The sequence below is a fragment of the Gorilla gorilla genome, chromosome 1, assembly GCF_029281585.2.
Source record: "Gorilla gorilla gorilla isolate KB3781 chromosome 1, NHGRI_mGorGor1-v2.1_pri, whole genome shotgun sequence".
Taxonomy (NCBI): Eukaryota; Metazoa; Chordata; class Mammalia; order Primates; family Hominidae; genus Gorilla; species Gorilla gorilla.
The window spans coordinates 103,416,379-103,432,672 of NC_073224.2; the positions used below are offsets into that span (position 1 = coordinate 103,416,379).

Consider the following 16,294-nt stretch of genomic DNA (forward strand, 5'->3'; position numbering starts at 1 on the left):
GGGAACCTTTTGACAAGAATGTCACCCCAAACTGGATTTTCATGCTGTGGTGTGGGGAATTTTCTGTTGTCCTCACTTAGGTGCTGAGGCAATGGTGTTAGTGATGGGTAAAAAGGTAGGAAGCTGTCACCAGAATCACTAAACCAGGGTTCTTAACTTGTCTGTCTATACGTCTCTGAAACTGGGTTGAAGTTGTGTGCATCATTTTGAGTGACACACTGAGAACATTCCTCCACGGCTTCCATCAGAGTCTCGAAAAGGCCCAACACCTCAAAAAGGTTAAGAACACTTGTCCTGCTTACTGGTGTTTAGTAACAAAAGGCAGAGTATTTCTCTCTGTCTCTCTCTCTTTTTTTTTTTTTTTTTGAGACACAGGGTCTTGCTCTGTCACCCGGACTAGAGTACAATGGCATGATCATGGCTCACTGTAGCCTCGAACACCTGGGCTCAAGTAATCCTCCCACCTCAGCCTCTTTAGTATCTGGGACTACAGGCATGAGCCACTGCCCTTGGCTAATTTTTAAATTATTTTTTTGTAGAGATGGAGACTTGCTATGTTGCCCAGGCTAGTCTCAAACTCCTGGACTCAAGCGATCCTCCTACCTTGGCCTCCCAAAGTGCTGAGATTACAGGTGTGATCCACACCACACCTGGCCAAAGGTTGGAGTATTTTTATTGCTATTGTTGTGTTGGGTGGGTGGGTGGGTGTATGCTTTGTGGGGATGTGTGTTGTTGCCAAGGGCTAAATCAGTTCCTACCCTGCTGCCCACAGTTCTCCACAGCTTTCCTGCTCTGTGAAGCTGAGGATACACCCCGGCCCGGAAGATGGAAGCTGCTTGGTGTCCCTCTGCACCGCACAAGGGCCCCAGCCATTGCCTAAGCACAGTATATAGTGGCTGAACAAAAGACCTTATTTCAATAGGAAATATTTTCCTGTTTATTCCTCCACTAGGGAACCAGAACAATTTTGATTGGGTCCAGAACCCAGCCCATTTTCTGCCCTCCTGCCTGGGGGAATTCAGTCTAAATTCAAATGGGCTGAAGAGGGGAGAAAAAGCTACCAACTCTTATGGTGGGGTATGGTGGGGTCTGTGCACGTGTGTGTGTATGTCAGGGCGGGAGTGCAACCTATCCCAGTGGTTTTGATTCCCCTTGGAAGTGCACTGTTGGACTTGCTGTCAATTGATTCTTTGCGGGGCGAGTTACTAAATACAGCAGGGAGCCTTCCACCCTCTCTGGGATAATTACTGTGCTTGGAACCCCAGGATCATGGGCTGAAGAGAGGAAGCTAACTCTGGGGTAGTGGAGGGGAGGGGTTCTTTGGAGAAGCTAGACATGTTTCATGCTCAAGAGGAGAAGAGGAGGTAACCAATTCTCTAGGATTTCAGGAGGAGCAAACCCTTTTCCTACCATTAGAAAAATGCCACTCAGATTAACTGGTTTCCAGTGCTGAAGATTACTCAGTTCAGGTCACTGGGCTTTTTCTTGTAGTAGGCCTTAATCATATAAAATGTAAATGAGCAGGGAAAGGTAATAGTTTAAGCCCTTATTCACCAATATTTTTAATTACCAGTCAATTTTATGTGTTATCAGCTAACATATTAGTGAAAATGGTTGGCAGCCAGCTGAAAGTTAAGATTGGCATCTAAGATGGGATGGGAAAATCTAGTCATCAGAATGTGGAGATGGGCTTCTGCTGGGGCAAGGAGGAAGGCCTAGGTATTAAATTACTTTCTTCTCAGTTTTGCTGAAGGATATCTATCCATCCCCCCAAGCCAGTGCTTCTGCTTAAGTCAGGAGTGTGGAATACACTCCGCATTGCAGAAACGGAGATTATGGAGCTCTGAGAGACACCACAGTGATCTTGCTATAATTTTCTCCAATATATAGTGCAAAGGTGAGCAGCTGACCCGAATGTGGCCCAGGCTAAAAAAGGTGGGAAAGGTTCCAGGGTTCACCAAGCCACATCTCAGGTCAACTCAACATTTAGAGGAACTCACAAGAGAAAAGATAGTAACAGGAGTACAAAAAAGGAGAGAGTACCCTGATTTTGCCTTTCAGCTATCCACATTGGTGGTGGTGGTGGTGGTGGTGGTGGTGGGGTGTGTGTGTGTGTCAGGGTGGTGAGGGGCAACCTATCCCAGCGCCTTTGATTCCCCTTGAAAGTGCACTATTGGACTTGCTGTCAATGGATTCTTTTGGGGAGAGTTACTATTCTCAGTTGTCTGCCATTACTTGAAAGTCCAATAAGTCTTCTTTTCCTGAGCCTACCAGAAGAGGAAGGTGGCCCACGGTGCCCTTTGGAGTTTCACCATAAGTGATGGGTACTTGTTGTGAAGAATTGGGTCAACAGTTGATTCTTGAGTGCACAGTTGGGCAGGGGAGGTGGCCCAGCTGTCACTGGCCATCTGGAGAAGAGAAGTGAGAGAGGCAGGCCTTGGAAGCTTCCCAGAGGATGCAGGCTTGGAGATGATGATTTACAAACAAGACCGTGCCCATTACCGAAACCACTGACTGGGCAGAATCAGACAGGACTTGTGGCCCAGAGCAAGGTGATTTTGTTTCCTGTTTCCCCAGCTGCAAAAGAAGAACAAGGGAGTGGGAAGTTTAGAAATAATTGGTTTAGCAGGAAATTGCATGCAACATTTGAGCCCATAAAGGAATGCTTGGCTCACCAATTGAAGCAGATCCGGCAACTATGATTTCTGGGTCCTATAAGGATGACCTGTTTGAAGTCTTGCTTCTCCTTCCAAGTTCTTCGCCCAAGTGTCCTGACTTCAGGTGTGTTCCTGGTGGTTGTGACAGAAGTCTTAAAGGGCATGGAGAGAATCTGGACTTGGGCAGTCGGTCTACAGTGGCTGAGCAAAACGCCTTATTCCAATGGAAAAGATTTTCCTGTTTATCCCTCCACTTGGGAACCAGAACAATTTTGATTGGGTCCAGAACCCAGCCCATTTTCTGCCCTCCTGCCTGGGGGAATTCAGTCTAAATTCAAATGGGCTGAAGAGGGGAGGGAAAGCTACCGACACTTACTGGGCTCCAGCTATGTGTCAGTGTGAAAGAAAAAAAAAATCATCTCAAACCTGGAAAAAGGCAAACTGATGATTGCTTATATTTTTGATCTCATGCTAGAGTCTGTCTGAAAAAAAGAAGGTCCTTGCTACTAGACCTCATCTGACACTTTTGAGAAAAGTGATCGGCAAAGCATGTTTGATAGCAATTCATAACAGATGATGTAGACAGTTTACCTCTGCTGGATAGGGCAATATGGCTTTATAGGCTGGTCAAGACATTAAACCCAAAACTGTTATGGTTTGTTTTTGTCACCCTATGAAAAGTCAAAAGACTTGTATTTAGTCTTGTGTCTAAATTAAGAATCTTAGACATTACTTTCTAACTGTCTTTCATTTCCTAATATCTTTCAAACCAGTTCAAAAAAGTCTTCCTTGCTGGTTCTCTCATTAATGAATTGAAACAAAAATTTTGACACAGGCCAATGATTTTGTTAATGATTTCACTTTTTAGCTCAAGACATTGTGGTAACTTATCTCATTTCTCATAACAATCCTATGAGAGAGGTAACTACTATTTCCATTTTGTACATGAGTAGACTCAGAAACTTGACAAAGCTTATGAATCTGGCAAGTGGCAGAGGTAGAATCAGATCTCTACTGTCTCCAAGAAAGAGACCCTAATTAAAACATGAAGGTGCTCTCTTGTAGCCATTTTCCACCCTGGGTGTGGATGGGACAGCCATTCCTCGCCTGCCTGCCTGGCCTCTTTCTCCTCATCCCCTATAGGGTCTCTGCTGTCCAGAGTGAGGAGTAGGGAGAGGAGGTACCAGATGAGCTTCTTTCTTGGGCCACTCTTCCTTGCCCAGGACTTTACCTGGCACACCTCAGGGCCTGAAGGACTGGTAGTTTTTTCCTGGTGTGAGCAATCCTCTAGGCAAAGATAATCTCCCTATGTATAGAGCAAGAGGATTGGCATTTTGATTGCCCTAAACTCTTAGGGGTTGCCCCAGTAACAATTCTGTCTTCTTCCCTGGGCGGAGGAGCTTTCCTTCCGGTCTTAGATTTGGAAATTCCTCTGTGATCTAAAACACTGCTGAATCAGCCACCCATGTACTCAGGGCATCTCCATGCTGGAATAGTCAATCTGTGGCCTGTTGCCAATTTGAATGGGGCCCCAACAGCCATCGGTGGTTCTGATTGGAGAGTGATGGCCTCAATGCAGGTTACCTAGAACATAGACATAAAATCAGACAGATTTTAAACATTGTCAATGGTATGGGAAAGCAGGCTCATCATACAATTTACCTTGCCACTTAACTCATGGCTAAATCTGACACAGGCTTTGTACACTTCAACTAGAGACTTTTATAATGACAGTTCCCTGACTGGAGTTACACGTGCTCCCCTGGCTAGTATATTCCTTTGTGGGATATTCTGCAGAATACCTGTCACCCTTAGACAGAGCATGCTGTTTTGGAATTTGGGGTCCTCAAGTGTTTGTGCAAAATGACACCGTAAGCTGGAAGGGCTTCTGACATTGCAAGGTTGCCTGACATACTCTGCCAGGAAGGCATTCTGATAGCTGATTCCATTTTGCTGTCTGTGTCCTCCTACCTGGCATAGGTGTACATGCCCTGGGAAAAATGGTACCCAACTTGTCATTGACTACATCAGTGATAACTAATGCTACCACCTGGACTATTTAGGACCAGTGAGACTCACTGAATGCATTAACTAAGCTGGTGATGAACACCTGAACAGCCTCTGATCATCTGCTGGAAGAGCAGAGTGGCCTTTGGTTGTTGCCAAGACCTCCTGCTGTACCTGAGTAAACACCTCAGGGATTGTACAGACACAGGGGAAGGGATCCACAGGCAGACCCAGCCCGTTGGTTTCAAACAGTGAGGCCATCTGAAGGATCCTTCTTTGGCCTTTTTGTAAAAAAAAAAATTATTTTAGATTCAGGATATACATGTGCAGGTTTGTTACATGAGTATATTGCATGATGCTGAGGCTTGGGCTGCTAATGATCTCATTGCCCAAATGGTGAACATAGTACCTGTTAGGTAGCTTTTCAACCCTGGTGCCCCTCCTGCCCTCCCTCCTTTTGGAATCCCCAGTGTCTACCACTCCCATCTTTTTGTCTGTGTGTACTCAGTGTTTAGCTCTCACTTATAAGTGAGAAATTCTGGTATTTGGTTTTCTGTTTCTACATTAATTCACTTAGCATAATGGCCTCCAGGTGCATCCATGTTGCTGCAAGGGACATGATCGTGTTCTTTTTTATGCTTCATAGTATTGACATATATGACATATATGTACTACATTTTCTTTATCCAACCTACCATTGATAGGTACCTGGGTAGATTCCATGTCTTTGCTAATGTGAATAGTGCTTTGATAAACATACTAGTGCAGGTGTCTTTTCCTTTGGATATATACTCAGTAATGGGATTGATGGGTTGAATGGCAATTCTGTTTTTAGTTCTTTGAGAAATCTCCAAACTGCTGAACTAATTTGCATTTCTACCAACAGTATATAATCATTCCTTTTTCTCTCCAACCTTGCCAACAACTGTTATTTTTTTGACTTTTAAATAATAGTTATCCTGACGGATGTGAGATGATATTTCTTGTGGTTTTGATTCACATCTCTCTGATGATTAGTTTTTGCATGTTTGTTGGCTACTTGTGTTTCTTTTTGAGAAATGTCTGTTCATGTTCTATGCCCACTTTTTAATGGGGTTATTTGTTTTCTTCTTGTTAAGTTGTTTGAGTTCCTTATAGATTCTGGGTATCAGCCCTTTGTCAGATGCATAGTTTGTGAATATTGCCTCCCATTCTGTAGATTGTCTGTTTACTCTGTTATTAGTTTCTTTCACTGTGTGGAAGCTTTTTAGTTTAATTAGGTCCCATATCAGTTTTCATTTTTGTTGCATTGCTTTTGAGGACTTAATCATAAATTCTTTGCCTAGAACATGTCTAGAAGAGTATTTCCTAGGTGTTCTTCCAGGATTTTAATAGTTTAAGGTCTTAACATTTAAGTCTTTAATCCATCTTGAGTTAATTTTTGTATATGGTGAGAGGTAAGGGTCCAGTTTCATTCTTCTGCATATGGTTAGCTAGTTTCCCCAGCACCGTTTATTGAATAAGATTTCCTTTCCCCATTGTTTATTTTTGCCAGCCTTGTTCAAGGTCAGTTGGTTGTAGGTATGTGGTTTTATTTCAGTGGTCTCCATTCTGTTCCATTGGTCTATGTGTCTATTTTTGTACCAATACCATGCTGTTTTGGTTACTGTAGCCTTGTAGTGTAGTTTGAAATTGGGTAATGTGGTACCTCTGGTTATATTCTTTTTTGCTTAAGATTGCTTTGGCTATTTGTGCTCTTTTTGCTTCTATATGAATTTTAGACTAGTTTTGTAAAGTTGTGTGAAAAATGACCTTGGTAATTTGATAGGAATAGCATTGAATCTATAGATTGCTTTGGGCAATGTGGACTTATTAACTATATCAGTTCTTCCAATCCATGAGCATGGCATGCTTTTTCATTTGTTTGTGTCATCTATGATTTCTTGTAGCAGTGTTTTGTAGTTCTTTTTGTAGAGGTCTTTCACTTTGCTGGTTAGATATTTTCTTAGGTATTTTATTTTTTTTGTGTGGCTGTTGTAAATGGAATTGCATCTTTGATTTGGTTCTCAGCTTGAATATTATTGGTGTATAGAAATGCTACTGATTTTTCTATGTTGATTTTGTTTTCTGAGATTTGCTGAAGTTGTTTATCAGGTCTAGGAGTCTTTTGGCAGAATCTTTAGAGTTTTCTGGACATAGAATCATATTGTCAGTGAAAAGAGGTAATTCGCTCTTTTTCAATTTGGGTTCCTTTTATCTCTTTCTCATGTCTAATTGCTCTGGCTAGGACTTTCAGTACTATGTTGAATAGGAATAGTGAGAGTAGACATCCTTGTCTTGTTCCAGTTCTTAGGCAGAATGCACCTAACTTATGCTTATTCAGTATGATGTCAACTGTGGGTTTGTCATAGATGGCTCTTATTATTTTGAGGTTTGTTTCTTTGATGTCTATTTTATTGAGAGCTTTTATCATGAAGAAATGTTGAATTTTTATTGAATGCTTTTCTGCATTGATTGAGATGATCATATAGTTTTTGTTTTTAATTCTGTTTATGTGGTGAATCACATGTATTTATTTGCATATGTTGAACCATCCCTGCATTCCGGGAATAAAGCCCACTTATTTGGGAAACCAACTTTTTGATATGCTGCTGTATTTGGTTTTCTAGTATTTTGTTGAAGAGTTTTACGTCTATGCTCATCAGGGATATTGGTCTGTAGTTTTCTTTTTTTGTTGTGCCTTTGCCAAATTTTGGTGTCATGAGGATATTGGTTTCATAGAATGAGTTAGGGAAGAGTCCCTCCTTGATTTTTTGCAATAGTTTCTTTAGGATTGATACCAGGTCTTCTTTGTAGATCTAGTAGAATTTGACCATGAATCCATCTGATACAGGGTTTTTTTTTGTTGTTGTTGTTATTGTTGGTAGGTGTTTTATTACTGATTTATTTTCATTACTTGTTATTGGTCTGTTCAGAAATTCTATTTCTTCTTGACTCAGTCTTGGGAGGTTGTGTGTTTCCAGGAATGTATTGATTTCCTCTAGATTTTCTACTTTGTACTCACAGAGAGGTTCATATCTCTGAGGATCTCTTGTATTTCTGTGGAATCGGTTGTAATGTCACCTTTGTCATTTCTGATTGTGTTTATTTCGATCTTCTCTCGTTTTCTTTGTTAATCTAGCTAATGGTCTATCAATCTTGTTTATCCTTTCAAAAAAGCAAGTTTTCCTTTCACTGATCCTTTGTATGGCTTTTTGGGTCTCAATTCACTTAGTTCTGCTCTTATTTTAGTTACTTGTTTTCTTCTGCTAGCTTTGAGCTTAGTTGTTCTTGTTTTTCTAATTACTTTAGGTGGAGGTTGGGTTGTTAATTTGAGATCTTTCTATTAATATCTTCTTTATATATATATATTTTATTATACTTTAAGTTCTAGGGTACATGTGCACAACGTGCAGGTTTGTTACATATGTATGCATGTGCCATGTTGGTGTGCTGCACCCATTAACTCGTCATTTACATTAGGTATATCTCCTAATGCTATCTCTCCCCCCTCATCCCACCCTGCTTGATATAGGCATTTAGCGCTATAAAATTCCCTCTTGGGAGGATAGAGGAGCGAAGCTGGCGGGCACACCTGTGAGCGGGCCGGAAGCCGGAGCAGCCGAGGAGTCTGCAGCAGCCGCGCGGCGGACTCTGGGCGAGGAGGTCAACGCTCCTGGAAAATTGGGCTCGTCCTCGCGCCTCTGCGCCAGGAGCGATGACGATGGTCGCGCCCTGGTCGCGTCCTGGATGCGGTTCTACTCCAACAGCTGCTGCCTGTGCCTCCATGTCCACACCAGCACGATCCTGCTAGGTGTCTGGTACCTGATCATCAACGCCGCGGTACTCTTGATTTTGTTGAGTGCCCTGGCTGATCCGGATCAGTATCACTTTTCAAGTTCTGAACTGGGAGGTGATTTTGAGTTCATGGATGACGCCAATACGTGCATTGCCATTGCGATTTCTCTTCTCATGATACTGATATGTGCTACGGCTAATTACGAAGCACACAGGCAACACGCATTCTGGATCATCCCATTCTTCTGTTACTAGATTTTTTTTTTTTTTTTTTCCGAGACGGAGTCTCGCTCTGTCGCCCGGGCTGGAGTGCAGTGGCACGATCTCGGTTCATTGCAAGCTCCACCTCCCGGGTTCACGCCATTCTCCTGCCTCAGCCTCTCCGAGTAACTGGGACTACAGGCGCCAGCCACCACGCCCGGCTAATTTTTTGTATTTTTAGTAGAGACAGGGTTTCACCGTGGTCTCCATCTCCTGACCTCGTGATCCACCCTCCTCGGCCTCCCAAAGTGCTGGGATTACAAGCGAGAGCCACCGCACCTGGCCCTGTTACCAGATCTTTGATTTTGCTCTGAACACCTTGGTTGCAATCACTGTGCTTGTTTATCCAAACTCCATTCAGGAATACATAGGACAACTGCCTCCTAATTTTCCCTACAGAGATGATGTCATGTCAGTGAATCCTACCTGTTTGGTCCTTATTATTCTTCTGTTTATTAGCATTATCTTAACTTTTAAGGGTTACTTGATTAGCTGTGTTTGGAACTGCTACAGATAGATGAACGGCAGGAACTCCTCTGATGTCCTAGTTTATGTTACCAGCAATGACACTAAGGTGCTCCTACCCCGGTATGATGATACCACTGTGAATGGTGCTGCCAAGGAGCCGCCGCCACCCTAGGTGTCTGCCTAAGCCTTTGAGTGGGCGGAGCTGGGGGCAGCAGCTTGACTTTTCAGATATCTGAGCAATAGTTATGTTATTTCACTTTTCAGGTGAGCTCTCTGCTCTTGTTTGTTGCCGAAGTGCTACTTTTAAAAATTTAGATGTTAGGTTGAAACCTGTAGTTTTCCTCAACATATGCTTTGTTAGAACACTGTGATAGATTGGCTGTAGAATACTTTCTGTAGGATTGGGGGTATAACAGGCTTCACTAACCCTCCCTAGGAATGGAAACTTCCCCCAAATCTAGATGGACCTAGAGTCAGAGAAGTCTGCTTTCATACCTGTGGGACCCCAAAGTTGGGCAGTTAGTCACCCATTTCTCTCTGTTCCCTCTCTTTTGAAAGTGTAAAATAAAACCAAAAATAGACAACTTTTCTTAAACCTTTCCAATGTAGAGAACAAAATCTTACGAAAACAGGAATGCCAATTCTGTAATCATTGTTCTAATTAGGTAAATAGAAGTCCTTATGTATGTGTTTCAAGAATTTCCCCCATAACATCCTTTATGACAAGTTCAATGGCAGTTTGTGTTTGGTGGTAAAGGATTTTCTCCATGGCCTGACTTAAAACCATTGGAAAGCACCAGGCAGTGGGAGCAGTAATCACCTGATGTCTGTTCTCCTGCATCCCGTGTCCAGGGTCATGGGGCGGCGTGCCTCATCTATGTTAGAGGGTAAAACTGATGTGTTTAGTGCTGCGTGGGATCTGGTGCTCCTCTTCAGGATTCACATCCCCACCCGGGGCCTGCTTTTACTGAGTGTTCTGCCCTAGCCTGGTTCAAGGAAGTCATGCAACTGACTTTATCAAGTGGAATTGGGATATATTTGTTATATATTTGCCTAAAAACATGGAAAGGATTTTCCTCCTTCTTCCCCTGCAAGTTACATTCTACAGCTTTGAACTTCCAAGTATGCCTAGTCACCTTTTAAAATGTAAAAGTTTTCAGAAAAATGAGGATTGCTTTCCTTTTATGCACTTATTATCTTGACTACCTAAGTTGCAAGGTATTTTTATATATTCATATGTTCAAAAGCCAGCAACTCTCCTGTTGGTCCATTATTGAATGTGCTGTGAATGAAGTCTTTTGCAATTAAAATGAGATTCTCCCACATCCAAGATGAAAAAAAAAATTCCCTCTTAACACTACTTTTGCTACATTCCAGATGTTTTGATATGTTGTGTTGTGTCTCTATTTTTGTATGTTTCAAAGAATTTTTTGATTTCTGCCTTAATTTTGTTGTTTAACCAAAAGTCAGGAACAAGTTGTTTAGTTTCCATTTATTTGTGTGGTTTTGAGAGTTCCTCTTGGTATTGATTTCTATTTTTATTCCACTGTGGTCCAAGATTCTTGGTATGATTTTGATTTTTTCGAATTTCTTGAGATTTGCCTTATGACTGAGCATGTGGTTGATCTTAGAGTATGTTCCATGTGCAGATGAAAATAATATATATTCTGTGGTTGTTGGGTGCATTGTTCTATAGATGTCTATTAAGTCTAATTGGTCAAGTGTCAAATTTAAGTCCATAATTTCTTTGTTAGTTTTCTGCCTTGATGATTTGTCTACTGATGTCAGTGGGGTGTTGTCCCCTGCTATTATTGTGTGGCTGCCAAAATCTTTTCTTAGATCCAGAAGTACTTATTTTATAAATCTGGGTGCTCCAATGTTGGGTGTGTATTTATTTAGGATGGTTAAATTTTCTTGTTAAATCGAACCCTTTGTCACTATGTAATGCCCTTCTTTATCCTTTTTTACTGTTGTTGGCTTACAGTCTATCGGATCTGATTCAAGAATAGCAACCTCTACTCTTTTTTGTTTTCTGTTTGCATGATAGATCTTTCTCCATCCCTTTACTTTGAACCTACAGGTGTCATTACACATGAGACAGGTGCTTGAAGACAGCAGAAGGATGGGTCTTGTTTTTAAATCGAATTTGCCACTGTATGTGTTTTAAGTGCAGTGTTTAGGCCATTCACTTTGGAGGTTAATATTTGTATGTGAGGCTGTGTTCCTGCTTTTTTGATTTCTTTTCTTTTTTTTTTTTGAGAGGGAGTCTCACTCTGTCACCCAGGCTGGAGTGCAGTGGCGTGATCTTGGTTCACTGCAAGCTCCGCCTTGTGGGTTCACGCCATTCTCCTGCCTCAGCCTCCTGAGTATCTGGGACTACAGGTGCCTGCCACCATGCCTGGCTAATTTTTTGTATTTTTAGTAGAGATGGGGTTTCACCGTCTTAGCCAGGATGGTCTCGATCTCCTGACCTCGTGATCTGCATTTAGCAACCTCTTGCCTGGATGGCTGGGATCCTGGGCTAGTCCCTTCTCCAGGTAGATGTGGAAAAAAAAAAAAATCTCAGGATCCCAAACTTACTAAGCCAGAGGGAAAAGTCAAGCTGGGAAATGGGTCATGCAAACCTGTCCCCACCCAGGTTGGTTTCTAAATAAGATAGCTACAAAGATAAAAAGCCATACACCAATCTCACAACTTGCCCACAAGGAAATTCCTTGTGAGCCTCAAGATCTTTACCCTAAAACAGTTCTATTGAATTTCACCCTGGCAGTGTAATTGACAGCTTATCTTCACAGGTGTGGGACAAAGGGCAGAACATAAAGTCATCCCTCTGCTCACCCAAGACAAATCCATATCTGATTGCTTCCTCTGCCCTATTTTTGTTATCTTATGTAAAAATGCAGATTCACTGAGCCAGATGAAGGCATAAGTGACTATTTCCTCTACTCCCCTCCCACATGAAAATTGTGTATTCAGTGAAAGATTGATCAAAGACTCAAAAGGATGCAATCACTTGTCTCTTATCTACTGACACATTTAAAAAATATCTCTTCCTCTTCCCCCAGTATCCACTGTTTCTCCTTCAAATATTGAAGCCCTCAAAATCATCTTTGGAGAAAGGCGTAGACCTACCTCTGGGCACGCATCCTTAACTTTGGCCAAATAAACCTCCTAAAATGATTGAGACTCGCCTTGGTCACTTTCAATGATTTACACAAGCCTGATCATCCTGCTGTGGTGGTGTCCTCCTGGGCCTAGTGAAACAAATACTGTCAATGGCTTAACAATGTTGCACTGAGATTGTGTCAGTCAAGGTGACACATGGATCTGAGAGACAGACTTTTGCCTCCAGATCCAGAGAGGTCGGTGGGCACATGAAATGAACTAGCTTTGCTAGGGGGGATATCTGTGTTGTGGGGTAGATGGCAGCACAGGTTCTGGCATGGCCTTGATTGCTCAGCAATCTTATTGACCTCTAGGCATAAACCAAGGGCAGAGTGCTTTTGGATGTCCCTCAGCTTTGGTGCGACATGGGGAATGTACAGATGAGACTTAATCCATTTTGGGCAGGTTTCTGAATCTTGAAGGACCACCTCTCCATGAATCCTGGGCATCTGTTGTTCCTTGCTGCCTCTCTGTGAGTAATAAAGTTGCTTTACTAAAACTCCTGTGAATGTTCTGTCTTACTGAACTCATGAACATGGTAAAGTAACCTAGGCATGGTGAACTTGCTTCACACACAATGATTACCCTACTCCAGCTTTCTAGGTCTTTGTAACAGCCAAGTTAGAAAGTTGGGAAAGCAAAGGGGAGGCATAGCAGTATGCTCTCTCCTTTTTTGAAAACCTTGGAATCTATTTTGAAAACTGATCCTCTGCTCCAGTGATGAACTTTCCATCCCAGAACGACTTAGGAGGAGGTCTCCCTTCCTATCTCCTTAGCTGCAAAAAGATCTTTAAGTTGATATTCCATTTGCCAAAACTGAGGAGCTGGTAACGTCATCTGTTAAAACAAGACACTCAGGCTGTAAAGTTTGTTCTCCTAGTCTTTTATTAGGGAACAGTGGAGTAGAGCTAAACCTGAAACCTGGGCTCTGGGTCAGGGCTAAAAAATGTTCAGGGCACCCCTGTGTGGGTGGGTGGAGTGGGGGTGATTTTGTTTCAGGCTGAGCAAGAGGGCAAAATTCGGGCTGGGTACAATCTGGGCTGCTCTTGTGGCAGCCTAAGCCACAGGTTTGAAGCTTCTATTGAGCAACAGAGTACTTTACATAAATTGCCTCAAGATGAATCAGAGATTTCTTCACCCAAGGGCTAAGATGAAGCCTGAACTGATTATAAAACCTTCCTTGGCTCAGTGCCCTTCACCACTGCTGGCTTTTTGCTGTAGCTCCACATTCCTGTGCATTGAGGGGTAAGTGCATTTTCCTTGGATGGGTTCTTAGGTGGTCCACAGGGTAGTGACTGCAGGTGACCACTTTGAAATCATAAGGTGTTGGAAACCGCAACCCTCCACTTGCCTGAGCACCTCTGGGGTGATATTGCATTTTGGACCCAAGTAGATAGATCAGCTCTTGTTGTGCTATGTAGACTCAGCCCCATGATTTATGAATGGCTAAGCAGGTCGGGCGCTGTGGCTCACGCCTGTAATCCCAGCACTTTGGGAGGCCGAGGCGGGTGGATCACGAGGTCAGGAGATGGAGACCATCCTGGCTAACATGGTGAAACCCCGTCTCTACTAAAAAAATACAAAAAATTAGCCGGGCGTGGTGGCTGGTGCCTGTAGTCCCAGCTACTCGGGAGGCTGGGGCAGGAGAATGGCGTGAACCCGGGAGGCAGAACTTGCAGTGAGCTGAGATCGCACTACTGCACTCCAGCCTGGGCGGCAGAGTGAGACTCCGTCTCAAAAAACAAACAAACAAACAAACAAACAAACAAAAAAACCCCAAAACAACAACAAAAAAAAAAGAATGGCTAAGCAGGGGTGGGTTATGGACAATTTGTAGGGGATATGTGGCCATAGTGCCATCACCTGAGGAAAGCAAACAGCCTGGCCAATCACAGAACCCTTCCCAAGGGACCTTGAGTAAGCAATACCCTCCAAGTTATGCACCCCGGTGGATGAGGTGGTATGGAACATGGGCAACTGAGGCTGATTTTTTTAGACGTTAGACAGTATTATATGTTTTCTCCTCCTCATCCTATCCACACGTGAGAAGTTCACCATGGATCAAACAGAGCAGAGAGACCACAAAATAGATATGGAGGATGTTATGTTTTCTTTAGGCCCTTGATTCAGAAAGAGAGGGGAGAGTGGAGGTTGAGGGGTGGGGAAGAAACTGCCTCTATACCTCCCTTGTTTCCTTGAAGGTTAACATTGGGCTGGGAAGATGACACAACTTGAAGAGTATCTGGAGGGAATTGTCAATATCTTCCACCAATACTCAGTTCGGAAGGGGCATTTTGACACCCTCTCTAAGGGTGAGCTGAAGCAGCTGCTTACAAAAGAGCTTGCAAACACCATCAAGGTAGGTGATGCCCCTCTCACTGCAAACTTGCCCATGACCCTGCACTGAGGGGAGTGGCAAGGCCTGGCGGAGGATGGTGGGACAAGGACTGGGGTAGGGTTGGCCCCAGTTTGAGCTCCCAAAGGATGCTCTCCCCGCTGCTGTGGGAGAGGGCCTTTGCTTCCCTCTCTCAATAACTCACTTAAGGCTCTACTCAGTTCCTCTCTCTGAGTCTGTTTCCTCATATGTAAAATGGAGAGAGGCAGGGCACGGGAGGGGTTGAATGAGTGAGCAGAAGAATACCTTCCAGGTCAAGCCTTGTTAATTCCAGGGTGGTTCATGACCATTGTGTTCTCTGTTTTGTTACATTGGATTCTCCAACACAGTGGTGGCTAATGAGTTAATGTGCCTGGGCCTTCATAACCTGAGCTCTGAGGGATAAGAGGCCTAAGAAAGGATCTTGTGTGGAGGTTCTGAACTCAAGGTCTCTGTTGTCCTTTTTTCCTAGAATATCAAAGATAAAGCTGTCATTGACGAAATATTCCAAGGCCTGGATGCTAATCAAGATGAACAGGTCGACTTTCAAGAATTCATATCCCTGGTAGCCATTGCGCTGAAGGCTGCCCATTACCACACCCACAAAGAGTAGGTAGCTCTCTGAAGGCTTTTTACCCAGCAATGTCCTCAACGAGGGTCTTTTCTTTCCCTCACCAAAACCCAGCCTTGCCCATGGGGAGTAAGAGTTAATAAACACACTCATGAAAAGTTCTGAATAGTGTCTGTGAACGTTTTTCTTTCCATGCCTGCGGTTCCCAAACTTGATCACACCTTACCCCTGCTCTTCTGGCAGTCTAATTTAGATCCCTTAGAACTCCTGCCCCATTTGTTCATTTGATCACCAATTATTTATTTATTGAATTATTTGTTGAATGTCCACCATTCATTCATTCATTCATTCACTCACTCAACAAATATTCACTGAGCATCAGAGACCAAAGACACAAAGTCCTTGTCCTGTTAGAGCTTGCATATTATTGGGGAGAGGATAGAAAATAAATAAATAGACAAGCAAATAAAAATATATTGTATGGCTGGCCATCATGGCATGTGCCTGTAGTTCCAGTACTCAGGAGGCTGGGGCGACAGGATTGCTTGAGTCCAAGAGTTTGAGGCTGTAGTGTGCTATGATTACACTTGTGAATAGCTATTGCATTCCAGCCTGGGCAACATAGAAAGATCCTGTCTTTAAACACATATATATATACACACATATATATATGTCTTTAAACATATATATATGTATATGTATGATATATATGTATATATATGATATAATATGATATGATATGACATGATGTGATCATATTGATACAACAGTAGTTAATGATAAGTTATATGAAGAAAACTAAAGTAGAGAAGTAGAGTTGGGGTGGAAAGGGAAGGAAGGTGATGTTGGTTTCGATGGGGTGGTCAGGATATACATTTGAGCAGAAATCTGAAAGAAATGAAGAAGAGTGACTTGCAGCTATCTAGGGGCCAAGAGTTCCTGGCAGTCAGTAGCCAAGGCTCTTGGTGGGCACAT

General features: G+C 42.9%; 2 protein-coding genes across 3 annotated transcripts in view; both read left to right on the top strand.

Moving 5' to 3' along the window:
- The window catches only part of S100A12 (S100 calcium binding protein A12), a 50,318-nt gene extending 34,841 nt beyond the window's left edge, over positions 1–15,477 (top strand). Inside the window, exons 1-3 of one of the 2 annotated variants that reach the window (XM_004026725.5) lie at positions 13,543–13,619; positions 14,576–14,733; positions 15,221–15,477. In XM_004026725.5, coding sequence (XP_004026774.1) covers positions 14,596–14,733; positions 15,221–15,361 — 279 coding nt within the window. In that variant the 5' untranslated portion in view covers positions 13,543–13,619; positions 14,576–14,595 and the 3' untranslated portion in view covers positions 15,362–15,477. Of the gene's footprint in view, positions 1–13,542; positions 13,620–14,575; positions 14,734–15,220 lie in introns of those variants that run through there. The other variant, XM_063705717.1, reaches the window with a different exon arrangement.
- LOC101135945 (lysosomal-associated transmembrane protein 4B-like) lies at positions 8,433–9,269 on the top strand. Its single transcript, XM_019022800.4, has 2 exons — positions 8,433–8,725; positions 9,027–9,269. Exons 1-2 carry the CDS (start codon positions 8,433–8,435, stop codon positions 9,256–9,258), a joined length of 525 nt encoding a protein of 174 aa, XP_018878345.2. The 3' UTR covers positions 9,259–9,269.
- Positions 15,478–16,294: the final 817 nt, after the last annotated feature.